We start from the raw sequence: 21,269 nt of genomic DNA on the forward strand, positions 1-21,269 counted from the left end.
AAAACAGGTAGTTTATAGAAAAAGCTAAAAATGAGAATAGAAATAAGTTATGTATGAAGAAACTAGACTTACAATCCCAGAAAAAAGATTGAGTTTAAAGAATGATAAAGGGGGGAAAATAGAGAATAAAAATAAATGAACCTAGCTCCTAGATCTTGGTTTCTGATACCATTCTTCAGTAAACGGAACTAGTGCTCCTTGGAGAAATGGCTGATTCTAGAAGCGGTACAGGAGATACACAAGGTGAGCCTGGAGCATCTTCTAGTACCAGAACGTAAGACGATACTAAGAAACAAACAAACAATCCAGAAATCAGATCAAGCAAGAACACAATGATTGAGGTATAGCAGAGGGACACAGGAGCCAATAGAGAGAGCTCCCAATGACCAAAGCTGGAACAACTTGAGCAAAAAGTCATTGGATTATAACCCAAAGTATAAAATAAATATCCATGTGTTCAGACTGATAGAAATGGATGGTTGAATAAATAAATGGGAGAGAAGAGACAAATCTCCCATGCAGAATAATTCCCAATATATGTAACTACTAAGCCTGGAGCATAACTTCTCACTCCTTTACACATAGTGAACTTCTTCCAAAGAGCTAAGTATGGAAAAGGGGAAAGAGTAACTTTACAGGGGAGGACTCTGCAAACACTACCTCAGCCAGGCTATCAAGGTCAGTTTATAATAAATAAAATTAAAAGTTTACTATAGAAGTAAATGAAATTTTAAAACAGAAACCTCAAAGCTTGCTTAGATTAGATTTAAAATATACTGTACAGAAATTGAGAATGAAGAATGAAAAAATTTTGATCATGAAGGTCCCTTAAGAGGTTTCTGAGGAGATGCTAGGTCCTCAGGGAAACAATCTATAGACATGGGCTTCTTACTTTATGACAGAGAAATTGGGGCCAAGAGCCTGCTACTGCTCTCTTCATCCTTCTCTGAACTTCACATTCGTAGTCCTTTCCCCCTTTCTCTTCTTTTTCATCCTTGCCTCCCACTTGCACCAGTCCTTTTCGGTGGGAGAACCTTCTTAGGTCTTGAATCACACAGGTGACTCTAAATATTCAGTGTTCATGTAATAAATTTTTAACACACACTGACTGTATGACTGGCATTATGCCAGGTACTGCTCGGAAGGTGAAAAGCAGCCTGATTTTGGAGACAGATTGAAGAGTCTGCTAAGTAATTTTCTGCCGTTCTTTTATGTTGTATTCCAAATTGCCAATAAAAATAATGAAATGAGGATATTTCTTATTTTAGGCGCAAATATTCTGCGAGATTCAACAGGCAACGTCAAACTAGGAGATTTTGGGGCCAGCAAACGGCTTCAAACCATCTGTCTTTCGGGGACAGGAATGAAGTCTGTCACAGGCACACCATACTGGATGAGCCCTGAAGTGATTAGTGGAGAAGGCTATGGCAGAAAAGCAGATATCTGGTAGGTTTTGATGGGGGATTTGACCGAAAGCACATGCCTTCTTAACATATTTCCACCCAGGATGGAATTTACTGAGGTAAATTTATTTTTTGTACTTTTGAAATAGGATGTCAGGATTACAGGGATTAATATCATTTTAATTATGTGTGTTTGAGGCTTAATAAGTGACTAAGTAAATAGAGCTTTTGAACCTGTCTTCCATTCTTTAGGAATAATCTTTTTTTTTTTTTTTTTTAAACAGAGGACAACTTATTTTTATTTTTATTTATTTTAATTAATTAATGTATTTATTTTTGGTTGCGTTGGATCTTCTTTGCTATGTGTGGGCTTTCTCTAGCTGTGGCGAGCGGGGGCTACTCTTCGTTGCAGTGCACGGGCTTCTCACTGCAGTGGCTTTTCTTGTTGCGGAACATGGGCTCTAGGCACGTGGGCTTCAGTAGGTGTGGCACACGGGCTCAGCAGTTGTGGCGCACGGGCTTAGTTGCTCCACGGCATGTGGGATCTTCCCAGACCAGGGATCGAACCCGTGTCCTCTGCATGGGCAGGTGGATTCTTAACCACTGCACCACCAGGGAAGCCCTGCTTACTTTATTTAACAATGAAAGAGTAATAACAGTAATTTAGTTGTAACAAAGCCATCAACAGAGCAATATAAAAACAAAGCTCAAATTGATTATCTCCTTTAAACAGGAAAAACCACCGATAGTCTAGTGGTTCTCAAACCTATCCACACGTTTGAGGAATGGAGGGAAGGAGGAGGATTGGTGCTTAAAAACTAGCTATACCCAAAGCCCATATCAGAACAGTTATATGAGAATCTCTCAAGAGTGGGGCCCAGGCAAAGATTTTTGAAGTATTGTCAGGATTGAGAACTACAGGCCTAAAGTAATAAGCAATAAAAACCATGCCTTCAGAGCAATTCAAAAGAAGAAGTTAAAAAAGAGAAATATGGTAAATTTCTTTCCCCTTATCCTGGGAAAAGGAGGGAAGCACCTATTCATTTCCTCATTATTTTTTATTCATTTTTGATTGCCCAGAGTTGAGTTTAACAAACCTCAAATATTGGAAGTTATGCAAACATTTTACCCAAATTGAAATTCTCACTACTTTACATTTAGAAAGCTCTTTCAAAACAATACCAGCTTTCAGAAAGAAAAGCACATTTTAAGTTTGCATAGGTGTTTAAACTGTTAAACTAAGAAGAGTCAATAAAATGCACTAGAAAGTATTTCACTAATAACAGTTATTATAAAACAATATTAGTTTCAGGTACCACAAATTAACTTTTTGGTGCAACAAGAGGAATATTTGAGTGTTTCCCATCTGCTTCTACAACTGTCAGAATTCATTGAAGTCTAGACTGCAAACATAAGTTTTTCTTCAAGACTGCATACATGAAATGCTTCCCCTCTGAGTGCCCTCTGCCCTTGACAAATCCCTGTTGGAGGTCCAGTAGTGTCTGCAGGCATATTTATCTTTAAAACAGACTTTCCTCATCTGTCAGGTGTGGGAATGATACCACATCAAGTATGGACATATTTTTTCCTTAAGAATATATAAATTCACTTAAAGATGTCTCCTCAAATTCAGAAAACCCCGTTTCTCCAGCCCTTTCTGTCAGGTCTCCGTGTCAGTCGATCTTAATCGCCTCATTCCTGCCGCGAAGCCTTCTTCTCTCAGGTTGTCTGCATTCGCGCCCTCAGTGTCCGTCGGACGCCAGGAGCGGAGGGGATTCTCCTCCAGTGCCGGGAGGGGGCGCGGGGCGCGGGGCAGGTGTCCCCGCCGTCGGGTGCTGGCCGCCCTGCGGGCCGGGCCCGCCGAAGCCTCGGGCACCCCTGCGTCTTTTGGGCGCTTTGCGGCGGCCCGGGGACCCCGCGGGGCTGCCCGGGTTGCGGCGGCGGCGGCGCCTCGGCAACTCGGAAGTGAGGCGAGGGAGCCGCTGCCGAGGCGTGTGGCCCGCCCGGCTCCGGCCCCGACCCCGACCCCCGGCCCCGGCCCCCGACCCCCGGCCCCGACCCCGGCCCCCGGCCCCCAACCCCGGCCCCAGAGGCTCCGTAGAGCTCAATTTTTACAGCCTTTTAACGAAACTTTACATTTGAAACCAAGTCGTATTTAAATGTACATGGACTCCACGCCTGTTTCTCATTTTGTAGTTAGTTAGCCGACCTCATGATGATACTGTTTGTGTAAGGTCTTTCTTTTATTTCTTCGTAGGAGCGTGGGCTGCACTGTGGTGGAAATGCTAACGGAGAAGCCTCCTTGGGCGGAATTTGAAGCAATGGCTGCCATCTTTAAAATCGCCACTCAGCCAACGAACCCGAAGCTGCCGCCCCACGTCTCAGACCACACTCGAGACTTCCTCAAACGGATCTTTGTAGAGGCCAAACTGAGACCTTCCGCTGACGAACTTTTAAGGCACATGTTCGTGCACTATCACTAGCAGCCAGTAGCCTCTGCCGTGCCTCTTCCCGGCTCCCATCTGTTCGTGCACCTTCTCTCTGACTGCACTTTTCTTTTTTATAAAAAAGAGAGATGGGGGAGAAAAAAAAGACAAGAGGGAAAGTGTTTCTCTTGATTCTTGGTTAAATTTGATTAATAATAATAGTATCCTAAAGTTTTTATATTTAATCTTTTTTTCCCTTACAAGAACTTGAAACTTTTTTTTTTTTAATTTTTATAATGTACTGATGTGGTTCAGAGACATAAAGCACTTTAGTACATAGTCACTCTTTTTAGTACAAAAAGATCATTTGGAATACCTAAAGATTGTAGAGTCTTTCCCTGTGTCACTGACAGATTGGCAGTGATGGGGAGACATGGAAAACAAGGAGAAGAAAATGATGTATAATTTGTAGTTTTTAGTGATAGTATTTAAAATAGATTCTTGTTTGTGGGGTTGAGCCCTAAACTTGAGTTTAGGATAGGTACTCAGCTTAAAGAATATAGGTTCCTTCTTGTATCTGTATTCTTTAGATCCTAACCTCTGTCTACCAAGCTTTTTGCTCAGTAGGACTCTTGATAGAAAATATGAATCTCTAGGAGGTATGTTTGTTTGTTAATCCTAACCAGTATAATAAGCAAATACACTATAATAGATCCATGTTACTGGAATCTATAAACCTTGAGGGATAGCTTTCTGCTTAAAAAAAGAAAAGATATTGTTTTATTTTAAAACAGATATGGGAAGTCAATAAGCAAATCCAAATTAAAAGACAAAAGGAGATTGCTCTAATTAAATGTGTAAGCAGTAGAAGAGACCACATTTGCCAGTCAACAGAAATAATGAAAAGAAGAACTAAGTGTTGTTTAGTGTATTTTAAACTGTGTTCTTTACCCGAGGGGGAAAGTCCCAAAAATCAAGGGGAAGGAGAAATAATCAAAATCATGTATACTATATCCTTCTGTTTCTAGCTCCTGATTCCCCATAGATAACATTGTTTAGGAAGTAAGAGTTTAACCTGGAGTAACCATGTGTTAAAAGCTAGTGTCATGATATGAAACCCTTGTTCTTGTTCTTTGGATCACAGACTACTAAAGCACCTCAAAAAACAGTTAGCATGTAAAACAGTGGTTTTCATAGCTGGGGTGAGGATAGTTTTGCTTGGCATGTGGCGATGCCTGGAAACATTTTTGGTTGTCACAACCAGGAGGATGCTAGAGGCATCTAGTGCTTAGAGGCCAGGGATGCTGCTAAAGAAAGTAAAATATACAAGAACAGTGCGTCCAGCCCCCCCGACAAAGAATTATCCTGCCCCAAATGTGAAAAGTGCCGAAGTTGAGAAACCCTGATATACATACCAGCCCCAGTTATAAACGAAAATGGCCATTTACAAAGCAGGTTCCTTGCAAAAAGTAAGTTTCAGAGAGTGATGTAATGCATAATGAGGGTTTTACAAGAGAAGATACCACTACTTCAAGTCGAGGGTGAAAGGTCTCAACAGACAGCCAGTAACAATCCTTTCCCTTCCAGCTGCATATTGCACCCAAATCAGTAACTTCCATTTTAGACACAAAATGAACTTAAACACGGAGCCTATTGAACTCAGTCATCTGTGTGTATTCTTTCCTCAAAAGTCAATTCATAATTGTGGGAAAAGAAAGGCATATTAAAACAAAGTATTAGCTACTTTATGGGAAGGTTAAAAACTGCCAGGTATTTCTAGTATAAGAGCAAGGACATTAAGCGAACGAGACAGCTGGGAAACTCCCACTATCTCTGATGGGACTTGTGCTACTGGAAAACATGAATGACATCAGTAATTTGGCCACTTGCAATTTTTTTCAACGTATTAAAGCAAATGCTAAGTACTTTATTTTTAAAGGTCTAGAAAATAGTATTCTTCTTGGAGGCCCTAACTGTGATGCCTTTCATGGGATTCATAAGGGACTCAGGTATTTTGTTTTCTGCTAAAAGGTATGCTCGTTTAGGAACTCTTTTAAAATACTTTGTTTCTGAAGTTAAGTAGATCTTGGTTTACTGTATCAAGGTCCTATCTGGCATTCCCTGTAGGAATATTTGAAATTCCATTAGCTAGTCTGAGAAGAAGTCAAAGCACAAATATAGTTGTTAAAGCTTCTCACTTACCCTTACAACGAAAGGAAGCAGCTTGCAAGGAAGAACGTGAATTACTGGCCTCCTCCCCCTGGGAAATCAACTGCCAAATCTTGTGCTATAAACATAGTCCCCAAGGATGTGGATCTATTATAATTTCTTTATCTTTTATGAGTGAAGGCATCTCTTCTACTTGAGCAAGATCATGGTATCTGGACCAGTGGGCTTTTCCTTTGTTTCTTTGTATTGTGTGGTTGTGATTTCCTTTTGGCTCATTTTTGGTCTGTCAGGGTAATCAGCAGTGCAAAATATGAGACAGATGCTCTTTAAAGAGAAATCTTGGGAGACTGTGAAACCCAAAGCAAAATTGTTTGCTTTTTTTTCAGTCTTCTTTTTCTTTTTGAAATGCTATAGAAAATAAAATCACCTGAAAAGAAACTACTACTTTAACACTGCTGCACAAGACCTTTGTTTTATAAGAAAAAATATTATTAGCTATGGAAAAGTATTGTTCTTTATTGTAAAGACTTAAGAATAGACTAATAGTTTACAGAGTTATATAAAAATGTGATGTGAATTTATTTCAGACAAGTTGTAAAGGTACCAAAAACCACAGTAAAAGTTAATATATATAAAAACTACTAGAACAAAAAAGCTTAAAGTGGGGTGAGGTATGAAAGACCAAAATTAAATTTAAAACAGAAAATTTTCACAGGAACCACCTCTATCAGGGGCAGTTAAAATAACACTCCAATTTTTTCTTTCTAATAATGGTATGGATCAACAAATGAAATTTGAACTTTTTAAGATGACTCTAAATGTATTTTGTTTTTTAAATGCACAACTGATTCTTCTATACTGTAATGTTTCTTTGCTGAGGCTGGAAAATGACCAGACTGCTAACTTTGTGCCTTTAAAATGCATTCTGCTTTGATAGTGGCAGACATTTTGGTGCTGGAGAAGATTCACTAGCAGTCTTGTATGTGCTTTTCAGGAAGTATCTTTCTACTTAGGCCTTGAGAGATTCAAAATGGCATGATTTAGGCTTGGACCAAATATAAGATCTTTTACATTGCAAACAAAGTGTATTGAATAAAAGGGTTGAAAAATATCATAATGACTAATGGAAGTTTTGATGATAATTCTTTAAAATTATTTAAAAATATACAGACTTTGAAATTTTCAGTATGACTATCTTTAATTTTCCTCATTTACAAAATATGTTTCTAACCTGAAAAATGGTGAAAGACTACTGCCTTAGAAAGTTTTCAAAGGCACAGTCAACCTTACATAATTTATATAAGAGATTGGAATGTTAACGCACAGGCTGAACTATAAAAGAAAAATTAAAACTTATTTCATAGTAAATTGAATTGGCTTTCACTTGAAGGAGTCTTTATCTTATTCCCAGTAGAAGCTACATTAAAAAGAGGAAACTATTCCTTTAGAGTAGCTTTCTTCGCTATTTCAGCTCTTATATATGTCAGGTCTGGTGTGTCGTATCTCTGAGATGGAATTGTTATAAGATACATGAAGTCGTTGAGAAAATCAAATCTGAATAGTTTATAGGACAACTAAGCTTGGGTGCAAAAGCCAAGATGTTCACCAGATGCAAACTCCTTGGCCCACCGCAGAATTCTTTGTCACTGATTTCATTTGGGACCAATAGCAATATAAAATCACCTGGTGTCAACCAAGTATAGGAATCTATTGATTTTTTTTTTTAAATGTGGTGAATCCTTTTCATTTGCTTATTCAGTATTGTGGCTTATTATGTCGGGTACTAAATTATCTTATCCTTAAGGAGGTCACAGTCTAGGAGGAAAAATGGGCAGTTACTTATTTTTATGGCATATCCTGAATCTGAAAGTTCAGCAATGATGTTTTAAAATGTTATTTCTTATGAAGTGAGGGAAAGCAATTTTGGGTAACCATTGGCTATTATAAACGAAAATGTCATTAACAACAGCAATTAAAAGTATCCCCAGATTGGAGGGATCCGCGTAGGTCAAGCAGCCTCTCTCTCAGGACTCCCTCTTATAAAACCCAGCCTCTGCTCAAACAGTTCCAGTGATGGGGGGCATTTATTCCATTAGATAGTATTTTTTCCTGCTTTTTCCTTTAAAGAAAAAAATATTTTCTTTTGGTCTAAATTGTTAAAATACCCAAAACATTTGATAGAAATTGAATTCTGTCAACAGTGTTATTTGTACTAAGATCAGGAAAATTTCTTGAGATCTTATTGTTTTATATGAAGTTTGGCCTTAGTTCCAAATGCACTGTTTATATTTATTTGAATTTTAACATTGGTTAAAATGTCAATGGAAAGCAATTTAATTGTTAATTTTTCGTAGTGCCTTTTTCTCTGTATGCCTTAATTTTGTTTTATGTCAATAATAATTCAAGTTACCCACCGAAATGAAGGTTTTTCCAAAATCAGTAGGCTTCAAGAGTTGATTTGGCCTTAGACTGTGTATTGGCCCTTAAACGTTTCTTAACGCCTGCTTCTTCCTCCTACCCTTTTCTACCTCTTTTTTTTTTTTTTTAATATGTTAGAAGAGAAACATTAGCATTGTTCTGTGATAGACACATTGCAGTTTTACTAGACACAAATTCCTAAGATAAGGATAGAAAGAGGTATTCTAATTCTAAAGAGACATAGTGAATTGTTTTCCAGGTTGATGACTTGATTTTCAATCACACTGGCACTATCCAAATTCTTTGTATGTCATGGTTCAGTTATGATTTTCAAAGCAGAACGAGAACGGTGGCTTTTGTCCTAAAGAGGTCGTTTAAGTGGTTTACAGATGTTAAGGCAATGAGACTTAGGGCAATGAGCAAGAAATCCAGGGATAGCAAATTCTAATCCTTACTTTCTAACATTTTGACTAAAACTCCACCTTACTTTTCTGTGAAGTGTGTGTGCGTGTGTGTGCGTGTGTGTGTGTGTGTGTGTTTGGAGTTGGGGCAGGGGTGGGAAGGAAGGAAAGGTGTGAATGTCCAGTTAGATTAGCTTCTGTTCTTGGAAGAACAGCTCAAATGTGTGTGACCTACTGATGATGGAATGCCAGCACATTTTCCACAAGTAGCTAGTACAAACGGTTGTTTAATAAAGGTATTTATTGTAAATTGCCAAGCTCTTGGTTGCTAAAAGTAGATTAAAATTGAATTTGTATGTGTGTATAATAGCTTATATATAATTCTTAAGTAGAAAGTAATTGGTTTTGCATAGTTCTTCATGAGCTCTTTGGAATAGAAATTCTGCCAGACATTATCAAAACAAGCTTCCTTAGCTTACCAAGTGTTCAAAAGGAAATTTTACCTCTTTTTTGGTTGGCTAGGGAAGGCGTGCTGTGAAGCCACTGTTGCTACTTCATAGTCGTCTTTAGCTTTGCTTTAACTTCTGCCACAGTCTGGACAGGATGCCATAATAGGTGTGAAAGTATCAGGGCCAACCATCTCTCTGTACTCACCTTTCAGAGCTGTAGATGGTAGTGAGCTCTCAGGGGAGTCTAGAGAACCTTCTCTAGGTTATAGTGAGAGCAGACATGGTTTCGTTTCAGAAGGTCGAGGGAGGAGTCGTAGCTATCGTAAAGAAAAGAATAAATTTTACCTGTTGCCTGTATACAGTCTCTTATGTAATTCTTCATATTTTTCATAATTGTGCATTTTAATTGACAGTAATGATATTTTTGTTAAAAACAGCAAAGGCATTAAATCAGTGAGTACTATTATTCCCTATGCCTGATGACTTCTTGTTTGTATTTACAATCTGTATTATCAGAATCACTTTAAACCAAAGCTTTTATATTCTCTGCACACACAGCCAAAATGATTAGCACTGTTACTTCTGCCCACCTGTAAGCTAATAGTATAAAAATGATAAAACAGGTACTAGTAGAATTTGTATCTCAATCTATCCTTCAAGTTAAAGACAGGTGCTCAGTGTTTGCATTTAGACATGCAGGAATTTACTTCAACTATTATGGAACTATATAGACATTACGAGCTTGAGTTTGTACACGTGCCAATCTTATTAATGTCACTTGACCATAAACGCATGTACATTGACATATGATGCCTCAGGTTGGTGGCGTACTTTCTTCCTAATGTCTTAACATTTATGAACTTGTGTTTGACTTGAGGGGCATTTCAGGAAAGCTGTGAAGAAAAGTAGGTTATGGACTTTTTGTGCCATAGACACTTTGGAACGTAAGGACGAGTCTGCTCTCCAGCATACATGCAGAATTTGTCCCCAGGTAGGGTTTCTGAGTCCTTCATGCCAGCTGAGAACAGTAAAGTTGGTGACTATACTGAAAAGCACTTTTGTGTTCACTTATTTATGTAACTAACAATTGGTGACTTTAGCATTAGCATTACTTGGAGGGGAGAGATAAGTAACAAAATTACATCCTAACTCTATTAGATACTTAGGCTCCAAAATGGATTTGTCATGTTCTCATTTTTTCCAAAGACTTTTTTCCACCTGGAATATGAAGAGAGAACTAGTGGAAACATTTGAGCTGGAAAGGTTTATGGGCAAAAAAAAAAGTGGGCCAAACCCTTGCAATATACCCTGTTCAAGTGAAAGTACAGTGTCTAAGGATAAGAATACTTCTTTAAAAACAAACAGTTGTTTTTAATACAATCTTAATTAGTAAGTAAAAGGTTTACATTTTTTCTATTGCTGTTGGTTTTAAAATTTGCTACCCTGCATTCTGAAACATTATAAAAGAGTTAATACCAAAAATACTTTTAATGTCTGACATCTCTTACATTTCACATGGTTCTTTTTATTCAAATATCATTGTAAATAAAAGCAAACTTGGATAAATCTGAGAATAAACTTTTAATTGTTGCAAACTATGATTATCAATTTGTAAATTTACCCTTTGACCTAATGTACATTTTTAAATGTAGCCATTAAATTCTCTATATTTAATCCATTAGTTTCTCTCTCTAAACGTTTTTAACCTCAGTTGAATGCTGGGCAGTTTATAGTTATGTACAAAGGTGTTCTTTTCCTATCAAGGTTGACTTTTTTGCACATTTTTGGAAATGTTTAATTTGTACACTGATTTACTACTCTGACCAATAATTGTTGATGGGTGTATGAGCATCATGAATGCGTGCATTGAACTACTGTCTGTGTCTCTACGTTTAAACTTCTTTCAAGATGTAGCCGTCAGTAACTGCACTGCTATTACTGACTTAAATGGACTTTCTTGCTTTTACAAAGTATACTTATCTATGGTTCTATCTTTGTTGAAGAACTCAGGAGTTCAACATCACTTTCTGATTTTATGTGTATTCTAAAATCCATGACTAAGTGGAAAGTATGCTTGTAACTCTGTGTATCAGGGGATGTGTGTGTGGAGATGTCTTTTTCTGTCTGTAGGTACATGTATATATCCCAGTAATTTCTTATTTTCACTTCTACATTTTTATGAACTTGTTTTATAAGGGTACTGTTTAGTTAGAATAATTAAATATATATAAAGCTTTCTGAGAGATTATTTACTATATGAATATATTTTCAGCTGGCTGATCAAAAATATTTTTTTAATTTTGTTTTTAACCATTCAAAATGTATTTGTATTTCCACAATTGGATGCAGATTTACTTAGATATCTATCAATTAAAATACTCTTGCAAAGAACAACATTGAATTCTCTCTGAGAATTCTATGAAATGCAAATTAAGAGAAAAAAATAGGTTTTAAGCAGTAGCAAAAACACTGTCCACTAAAACAGTCTTTGAATTCTCAGAACTATGAAAAAATGTGAGAAACTAAATTATTTTGAAGAGATGTCAAGGTTTTTATATCTCCAGTTGCTGTTGGCCTGTCCTACTGTTGTTTTTGAATATTTCCTTTATTCTACCCCAAAGATTTCAACTTTCAGTTTTTTTGTTACTGGGCAAGGTCAGACCTCATTCATAAAACAATATATTGAAAAATTCTGATTCTCTGTAATTGACTATAAATTGGTTTAGAAATGTCCAAACATTGTGTCTTTATACCGTACTGTGTATTTTAAGTAACTGGCAGAAAAAGAATTGGGAATTAAAGTTCCAATCTGACAATGTTGTTGTGCTTAAGGAAAACCTTGTTTTTAATATGTGGTACCATGTAAAATTACTTAAGTTAGGAATAAAGTCCACTGTTGAAGTTGAATGTCACTAAGCTTATTATGTTACAAGGAGCCGATATGATTAGAAAAACCTACCAGAAGCCAGATAGTGTGGTGTGTGCCACATTTCATGCACATTTTGACTTTGTGTTCATTCAAAATTGTGCTTGTAAAAATGTATAAAATTTCTGAGTTTTACAGGTTTTATGTACTTGTTTTTTCTTGCTGGTAAATAGCCTTTTTTTTTTTTTTAATCTAATGTGAAAGAAACCATGTTTATATTTTGTTAGTGATCAATGACTTTGTTTATATGGAAATTTGTATATTGTTGGCACCCATCTTTGTTTAGATTTATCGTGCATGAAGGCCTGCAATAATTAGCACAATGAAAATTGCTTTTTCTTACATGTTAGTTCATTTTTTGAAAGATTGTGGTGCAAAGGCTTACTCTAAGTAACCTTCTGGACTATGGAATGAATATAAATGAATGGCACTTTGAGTGTTAATAAAGCTGATATTTATTTCCACTGTGACTGCTTTGTCCAGATCTGTTCTTGGACACATTGCCCTCACGGTTGTCTTTACTTTGCATGAGCTGATCACTTTGTAGGAGACCAGTAACAGACCAACCTAGAAACACTGCAACTAAATCTTCCCAGGATACAAGTTTATAATGTTCTACCCAACATACTCTGGCATATTTCTCTGGACACTTTGATTACCCAAATCAGAGATCAACGGTGATTAAAAACAGAAAGTCTGTTGCCAGAGGGTAAGGAATGGATGCTCCCACAGTATTGGCGATCATTTAAGTTAACGCCGCATATAGAGCAGGGGTCCCCAACCCCTGGGCCGCAGACCGGTACCGGTCCATGGCCCGTTAGAAAAGGGGCCGCACAGCAGGAGCTGAGCAGCGGGTGAGCGAGCGAAGCTTCATCAGCGGCTCCCCATCGCTCGCATTACCGCCTGAACCATCCCCCCCGCCCCACTCCCCCGTCCGTGGAAAAATCGTCTTCCATGAAACCGGTCCCTGGTGCCAAAAAGGCTGGGGAACGCTGAAGAGGGCAACTTAGCAATGCAAGTCAACAGCCTCAATCTTGTATATCCTCTGACACAACAGTTTTGTATGTAGGAATATGATTGCAGATGTGCTAAAATATATCCATAAAAGCCCAAAATTGAGGTTCTACACGTCCAACAAAGTACTACAACTGGGTGGCTTGTAACAAATTTATTGCCTCAGCTCTAGAAGCTATAAGACCAAAATTAAGGTGCCAGCAGGGCCGTGCTCCCTCTGAAACCTGTAGAGGAGTCCTTCCTTGCCTCTTCCTAGCTTCTGGTAGCCCCAGGCATTCCTTGCATGTGGCTGTAACTCCCGTCTCTACCTCCTGTGTTCATGTGGTGGTCTCCCTCTGTGTGTTTCCCTTTTTTAAAATAAGGACACCAGTCATATTGGATCAGGGTCCACCCTACTGACCTCACTGTAACTTGATTACCTCTGTAAAGACTATATTTCCCAGTAAGGCCACATTCTGAGGTACTGGAGATTAGGACTTCAAAATACCTTTTTGTGGGGAACACAAACCCATCACAGTCTGCCCTGTGGCCTCTGAAAATTCATATTTTTCCCAAGTACTGAATACTTCCACCCCAGCCCAACTTCCCCCAAAGTCTTAATCGTTCCAGCGTCAACTCTAAGTCCAGTATCTCATCTAAACCACATCAACTCAGATATCATCATCTAGATTATCCAAATCAATTATGGGTAAGAGGTATGATTCATGCTGGAGCAAAATTCCTTTCCATCTGTGAACCTGTGAAACCAGACTGGTTATCTGCTCCCAAAGCACAGTGGTGGGGCAGGCAGAGAGAGGATAGACACTTTCATTCCAGAAGGGAGATGTCAGAAGGAAAAAAGGGACACGAGTCCCAAGCAGGTCTGAAAGCTAGCAGGGCACATTTCATTAGATTTTAAGACTTGAGAAGAATCCTCACTGGCTCCATGCCCTGTCTTAAGGAACCTACTGGGGTAGTTGCACTGCCCCCTCAGAACCAAGAAGGTGGCCCAGAGTCAGCGGACCTGCACCCTGGCCTGTCTCTTCTGGGCCTGTGGTGGCAACAGCAGCCCTGCTGGCATCTGAACTGCCCTCAAATCGTTCTTCCCTTTTCTTCAAGGATAACACGTTTGCAGCCGAAAAGCTCTATCAATCCTTTTCCTGCCTGTAGAATACCTGATGTCTACCAGCCTTTCTTCATTTTGTCCCATCTCTGTCCCCTTCCAAGTGGTCAGGGTTTCTGCTTGTATTTGATTGGATCCGCAAGTCACAAGCCTAATCTCTTTAGCAAATGGTTGTCCAGCCACACCCTTGGTGTTTTCTTTTCTAGTTATTTGCCAAATGGATAGGCTGAGAACTTTCCAAATCTTCAAATTCTGGCTCCTTTTTGCTTAACAATTCCTTCTTCAACTTATCGCTTTCGTCTCACATTTAAACTTAGCAGCAAGGAGAAACCAGGCCACGCCTTCAACCTTTGCTTACAGATCTTCTCAGCTCATCCAAATCTTATCCAGGTTCATCACTTACAAGTTCTCCTTTCCACCCAACAGAAACAGTTCAGCCAAATTCTCTGCCACTTTATAACAAGAATCATCTTTCCTCTAGTTTCCAATAACATAATGCTCATTTCCATCTGAGCGCTCAGCACAATCACCTTTAATGTCCATGTTTCTACCACCCATCTCTTCAAGGCACTATAGGCTTCCTCTATCGTGCATTGCAAAATTCTAGCCTCTACCCATTACCTGATTTCAAAGACACGTCCACATTTTGGGGTATTTATTACAGCACTTCCCTTTACCAAAATCTGTACTAGCCTAGGTTCTCAGAGAGGCAGAACTTCTGGGTCACAGTCTGGAGGCACAATTCCTTTTTCCTTCGGAAACTTCTCTTTGCTCTTAAGGCCTTCAACTGGTTGGTTGGGACCTGCCCACATTATTGAGGGAATTCTGCTTTAGTTAAGTCTACTAATTGCAAATGTTCACTACATCTAAAAAAAAAAGATCTTAATAGCAACATCTAGACTGTGTTTGACCAAACAACTGCATACCGTAGCCTAGCCAATTGACACATAAAATGAACCAAAACAGGGATTGAGCAAATAAATTGTAGTATATCCGTACAATGGAACTCTTCATCATGTATTATCAACTGAAAGAAAGCAAGTTACACAAGATGTATAGTTTGATCCCACTTTTTGTTTAAAAATAGCTAGAAAAAATATTGAGAGAATATATATGTCACTCAAGTGATGGTTATTACTTTTACTTATCTGTAATTTTAAAACTTTTATGATAAATGTGGGTGTTTTTGTTTTGTACAGAATACTTTCCACCCTCCCAGCTTTACTGAGATATAATTGACATAAAACATTGCATGTAAGTTTCAGATGTACAAAGTGTTGACTTGATACACTTACATATTGCAATACGATAACCACGGTAGCATTATCCATCACATAATTACCATTTCCTTTTTTTGTGATGAGAAGATTAAGATCTAGTCTCTTAGCAACTTTCAAGTATTTATTTGTTACAGGTGGTTGTTTTTTTTTAAATGTGGACCATTTTTAAAATCTTTATTGAATTTGTTACAATATTGCTTCTGTTTTATGTTTTTGGTTTTTTGGCCCTGAGGCATGTGGGATCTTAGCTCCCTGACCAGGGATCCAACCCACCTCCCCCCCTGCATTGGAAGGCAAAGTCTTAACCACTGGACCGCCAGGGAAGTCCCCGTCTTTCAAGTATTTAATACAGTGTTATTAACTATAATCACCATCCTGTACACTAGATCCCCAGAACTATTCATCTTCTAACTGGAAGTTTTACTCTTTGATCAACATCTCCCCATTTCTTCCCACCCCCAGCCCCTGGTAACCACCACTCTACTCTCTCTTTCTATGAGTTCAGAGTTTTTTAGATTCTGCATATGAGTAATATTATACAGTATTTGTCACAAATGGCAGGATTTCCTTCTTTCTCATGGCCGCATAATATTCCATTGTATATTTAAACCAAATATTCTTTATCCATTCATCCATTGACAGACACTGAGGTTGTTTCCATACCTTGGCTATAGTCAATAATGCTGCAATAAACATGGGAGTGCAGACATCTCCTTGAGACCCTGTTTTTATTTCCTTTGGATATATACCCAGCGTGGGATTGCTGGATCATATGGTTGTTCTACTTTTAATTTTTTGAGGAACCTCCATACTGTTCTCCATAGTGACTGTATCAATTTACATTCCCACCAACAGTGTAGGAGGGTTCCCTTTTCTCCACACCCTCTCCAGCATTTGTTATTTGTAGACTTCTAAAAAAAAATTTATTGGAGTATAGTTGATTTACGACGTTGTGTTTGTTTCTGCTGTACAACAAAGTGAATCAGTTATACATATACCCATTTTTTAAGATTCTTTTCCCATATAGGTCATTACAGAGTACTGAGTAGAGTTCCCTGTGCTAGACAGTAGGTCCTTGTTAGTTATCTGTTTTACATATAGTAGTGTGTATGTGTCAATCCCAATCTTGCATTTATCCCTCCCCCCTGCCCCTTTCCCCCCTGGTAACCATAAGTTTGTTTTTTTACATTTGCAACTCTATATCTTTTTTGTAAATAAGTTCATTTGTACCCTTTTTTAGATTCCAAATATAAGCAATATCATATGACATTTGTTTTTCTCTGTCTGACATTTCACTCAGTATGACAGTCTCTAGGTCCATCCATGTTGTTGCAAATGGCATTATTTCATTCTTTTTTATGGCTGAGTAATATTCCATTGTATATATGTACCACATCTTCTTTATCCATTCCTCTCTTGATGGACATTTAGTTGCTTTCATGTCTTGGTTATTGTAAGTAGTGCTTCAATGAATGCTGGGGTGCATGTATCTTTTTGAATTATGGTTTTCTCTGAATATATGCTCAGGAGTGGGATTGCTGGATGATATGGTAGCTCTATTTTCAGTTTTTAAGGAACCTCCAAACTATTCTCCATAATGGTTGTACAAATATACATTCCCACAAACAGTGCAAGAGGGTTCCCTTTTCTCCACACCCTCTCCAGCATTTATTGTTTGTAGATTTTTTGATGATGGCCATTCTGACTGGTGTGAGGTGATACCCCATTGTAGTTTTGATTTGCATTTCTCTAATAATTAGTGGTGTTGAGCATCTTTTCATGTGCCTCTCGGCCATCTGTAGATCTTCTTTGAAGAAATGTCTATTTAGATCTTTTGCCCATTTTTTGATTGGGTTATTTGTTTTTTTGATACTGAGCTGCATGAGCTGTTTGTATATTTTGGAGATTAATCCCTTGTTGGCTGATTTCGTTTGCAAATATTTTCTCCCATTCTATGGGTTGTCTTTTCATTTTGCTTACGGTTTCCTTTGCTGTGCAAAGGCTTTTAAGTTTAATTAGGTCCCATTTGTTTATTTTTGTTTCTATTTTCATTACTCTAGAAGGTGGATCCAAAAAGATCTTGCTGCAATTTATGTCAGAAAGTGTTCTGCCTATGTTTTCCTCTAAGAGTTTTATAGTATTCGGTCTTACATTTAGATCTTTAATCCATTTTGAGTTTATTTTTGTGTATGTTGTTAGGTATTGTTCTAATTTCATTCCTTTACATGTAGCTGTCCAGTTTGCCCAGCACCACTTATTGAAGAGACTGTCTTTTCTCCATTGTATTTTCTTGCCTCCTTTGTCATACATTGGGTGACCATAGGTGTGTGGGTTTATCTCTGGACTTTCTATCCTGTTCCCTTGATCTATACTTCTGGTTTTGTGCCAGTAAATTACTGTTGGAGAGGAGCGAGTGACCAAAGGAACCATAACTGATTTAATGAGCCATTCACAGTTTCACTGTACCAGCCATGCGTACTTAGACAGGCATGGTTTAATCTTTGAGACAAGCATGTGCTACTGGCATGATCAACTAGGTATGTTATTTGTAGACTTTTTAGTGATGGCCATTCTGTGTGGTGTGAGGTGGTACCTCATTGTAGTTTTGATTTGTATTTCTCTAATAATTAGTGATGTTGAGCATTATTCATATGCCTATTGGCCATCTGTATGTCTTCTTTAGAGAAGTGTCTGTTTAGGTCTTCTGCCCATTTTCTGATTGGGTTGTTTGTTTTTTTGTTATTGAGGGACACAAGGAATCCCTTTCCTCCACATCCTTGCCAGCATTTTTTACGCTTTGTCTTCTTGATAAGCCATTCTGACCTGTGTGATGTGATATCTCACCGAGGTTTTTGATTTGCATTTCCTTGATGATTAGTGATGTTGAACATCTTTTCATGTATCTGTTGGCCATTTTTAGGTCTTCTTTGAAAAAAAGGCCTTTACAGTTGCTCTGCCCATTTTTAAATCGAAATTTTTTTTTGTATTGGGTTGTATGAGTTCTTTATATATTTTGGATATTAACCCCTTATCAGATATATGGTTTACAAATATTTTCTCCCATTCTGTAGGTTGCCTTTTCATTTTGTTGTTGTCCTTTTGCTGCACAGATTTTTACTTTGTTATAGTCCCACTTATTTATTTTTGCCTTTGTTTCTTGTGCTTTTGGTGTCATATCCAAAATGTTGTTGCCAAGACCAAAGTCAAGGAGCTTTTCCTTGTTTTTTTCCTAAGAGTTATATGGTTTCATGTCTTTTATTTAAGTCTTTAATCCATTTTGAGTTAATTTTTGTGAGTGGTATAAGATAGGGGTCCAATTTCATTCTTCAGCATGTGGTTATCCAGTTTTCCCAACAAAATTTATTAACGAGACTAACCTTTCCCCATTGAGTATTCTTGTTAAGTATCAGTTCACAAAATATCTTCTTAAATATCTTCTGAAAAGGTCAGATTAGTCATTCCTCCTCATCAAATCCTTCAGTAAAATTAACCAGGTTTGGCAGTTAGAGCTTAATCAAAAGCCATACGTTTAATGCCATTATTTCTTTTCTCTCTCTCTCTTTTTTTTTTTGGCTGTGCCATGCGGCTTGCAGAATCTTAATTCCCCAACCAGGGATCGACCCCGTGCTCCGTGGAAGCGTGGAGTCCTAACCACCAGAAAGCCAGGGAATTCCCAAGGCCATTATTTTTATTTCTCAGAATTTGCCTTGAAAAAATTCAAGATGCAGTTAGAGATTAATTGCCAATGATACTCATTGCAGAGCTATTTACAATGGGATAACCTGGAACTATTCCAATGCCCCCAAATTAGGGTTTGACTAAATAATGATATTACCATACAACAGAAAATTAAGTAGTTCTTAAACATTCATTTTAGTGAGAGGTGAACAAAGCTTATGTTAGGAGGATATAAAATTATATGTCCACGTAACATCTTCTTGGTATTAAAAATACCTACTCACAGGAAAAAAGCCTGGAAGAAAATAAACCAAAATATAGATAGCTAGGGGTAGTGTTATGTATGATTTAAATAAGCTTCACCATGCTTTTCTCTGTTTTCCGAGATTTTCCCACAGCATGCATTACTTTAATCAGAGGGAAAATATAAAAATGCAAAAGTCAGTTTTAACAGTGTGGTTCCTCCATTACTTGAGGAAGTGAAATTCATTTAGAGCAGGGAACAAAGCTTCAATTTACTGAAGGCCATTTAGCTGAGAACTGGTCTGTACGTTGCAAATTTTGTGGCTGAGTCTTGGTCTTCAATTTGCTCAGCTGATCAGCAGCATCTAACACAGTAGATCGCTCCCTCCACCTTGGAATGAAATGAATGAAAGGACTTCCAGGATTCCCGATTTTCCTGTCTCACTGACTGTTCTTCAGCTGGTGTTGCCCAATTCTCCATCTTCCAGCCTCTTCACTGTGAAATGTTCCCAGACGTTCTCTTTACCTACATTCATTCCCTAGGTAACGTCAATCAGTTCTATAGATTCAATACCATAGATATAATGGCAATTCCCAAGCTTATATTTCTAGGTCCCTGAACTTCAGACTTCCATCCAACTGCCTGCTTGACACTTCCTTTGATCATGTAATAGGCTACTTCTATGAATTGCATCCTTCCCCAAATTCATACATTGAAGTCTTAACCCCCAGTGTGACTTATTTGAAGACAGAGCTTATGAGGGGGTGATAAAAGTTAAATGAGGTCATAAGGGTGGGGCCCTAATTTGACAAAGCTGGTGCCCTTATGTGAAGAAAAGACACCAGAGAGCTTGCCCTTCCCTCAGTCCCCATGTGAGGACATAGCAAGAAGGTGGCCGTCTGTGAGCCAGGAAGAGAGCAGGACCTTCAACTTGGACTTCCAGCCTCCAGAATTGTGAGAAAATAAGTTTCGTTGTTCAAGTCACATAGTCTGTGGTGTTTTGTTATGGCACTCGAGCAGGCTAATATAGCCACTTGTATTCAATACGTCCAAAACCAGTGTTCAAATCCGTACCTTCCGAGGTGGGAGGAAGCGGCTTGGGAGCCCCTGGGAGAGGACGCTGCCGAGTCCCGGGAGTCGCCCACACAGATTGTTTCCTTTAGGTGTTTCGAGGTCTGGGGAAAGGTTCAGCGCAGAAGGGACCCATACTTCCTGAAGGACGGTGCGGATCTTGGCCAACGGTGAAATCGTGCAGGATGACGAACCCCGCGTGAGGACCACTACCCAACCTCGCAGTAGCACCCCTTAACAGAGACTTTGAGTGGGGGTCCTGGCCCTCACCAGCAGCAGGCTGGGTGCTGCTCAGTCCCCCTTATTAAAAAACAAAACAAAAACCTGTACCTTCCCTGAGGTACACCATTTTTGCAATTGCTCAGATCAAAAACATTGCAGTTTTCCTTTATTCCTCTCTTTCACCTTCCATATCTAGTCAGTCAGCAAATCCTGTGCTATCTTCAAAATATATTCAGAATGGAACCACTGTTCATCACCTTTACCCCAACACCCTAATAAAGCCAGTTATTTCTCAACTGGAGCGCTGCAGTAGCTGCCCTTGACCTTGTAAAGTCCATCTTCAACACATCAGCTAGTGCAGGGTGATCCTTTAATACGAAATCAGATTGTCATTTCTCTGCTCGAACCTCTCCAGTAGCTTCTCATTTCATAATAAAATCCAAAGTTTTTGCAATGACCTACACAG

At 38.5% G+C, this 21,269-nt stretch overlaps 1 protein-coding gene and 1 long non-coding RNA gene across 6 annotated transcripts in view; one reads left to right on the forward strand and one right to left on the reverse strand.

Moving 5' to 3' along the window:
* MAP3K2 (mitogen-activated protein kinase kinase kinase 2) overlaps positions 1 to 6,614 on the forward strand; it is a 90,461-nt gene extending 83,847 nt beyond the window's left edge. For 4 of the 5 annotated variants that reach the window (XM_036857198.1, XM_036857197.1, XM_036857200.1 and 1 more), the window contains 2 exons: positions 1,269 to 1,446; positions 3,661 to 6,614. In XM_036857198.1, the coding sequence (XP_036713093.1) occupies positions 1,269 to 1,446; positions 3,661 to 3,886 (404 nt within the window). In that variant the 3' untranslated portion in view covers positions 3,887 to 6,614. Of the gene's footprint in view, positions 1 to 1,268; positions 1,447 to 3,660 lie in introns of those variants that run through there. The other variant, XR_005020550.1, reaches the window with a different exon arrangement.
* A 2,785-nt stretch (positions 6,615 to 9,399) lies between these two features.
* LOC118897826 lies at positions 9,400 to 18,182 on the reverse strand. The gene is made up of 3 exons (XR_005020551.1): positions 17,986 to 18,182; positions 11,737 to 11,742; positions 9,400 to 9,411 (listed from the first exon to the last, which is right to left on the reverse strand). It is a non-coding gene; the product is annotated as an uncharacterized LOC118897826 (long non-coding RNA).
* Positions 18,183 to 21,269: the final 3,087 nt, after the last annotated feature.

This window comes from Balaenoptera musculus, chromosome 7 (genome assembly GCF_009873245.2).
Source record: "Balaenoptera musculus isolate JJ_BM4_2016_0621 chromosome 7, mBalMus1.pri.v3, whole genome shotgun sequence".
Lineage (NCBI taxonomy): Eukaryota > Metazoa > Chordata > Mammalia > Artiodactyla > Balaenopteridae > Balaenoptera > Balaenoptera musculus.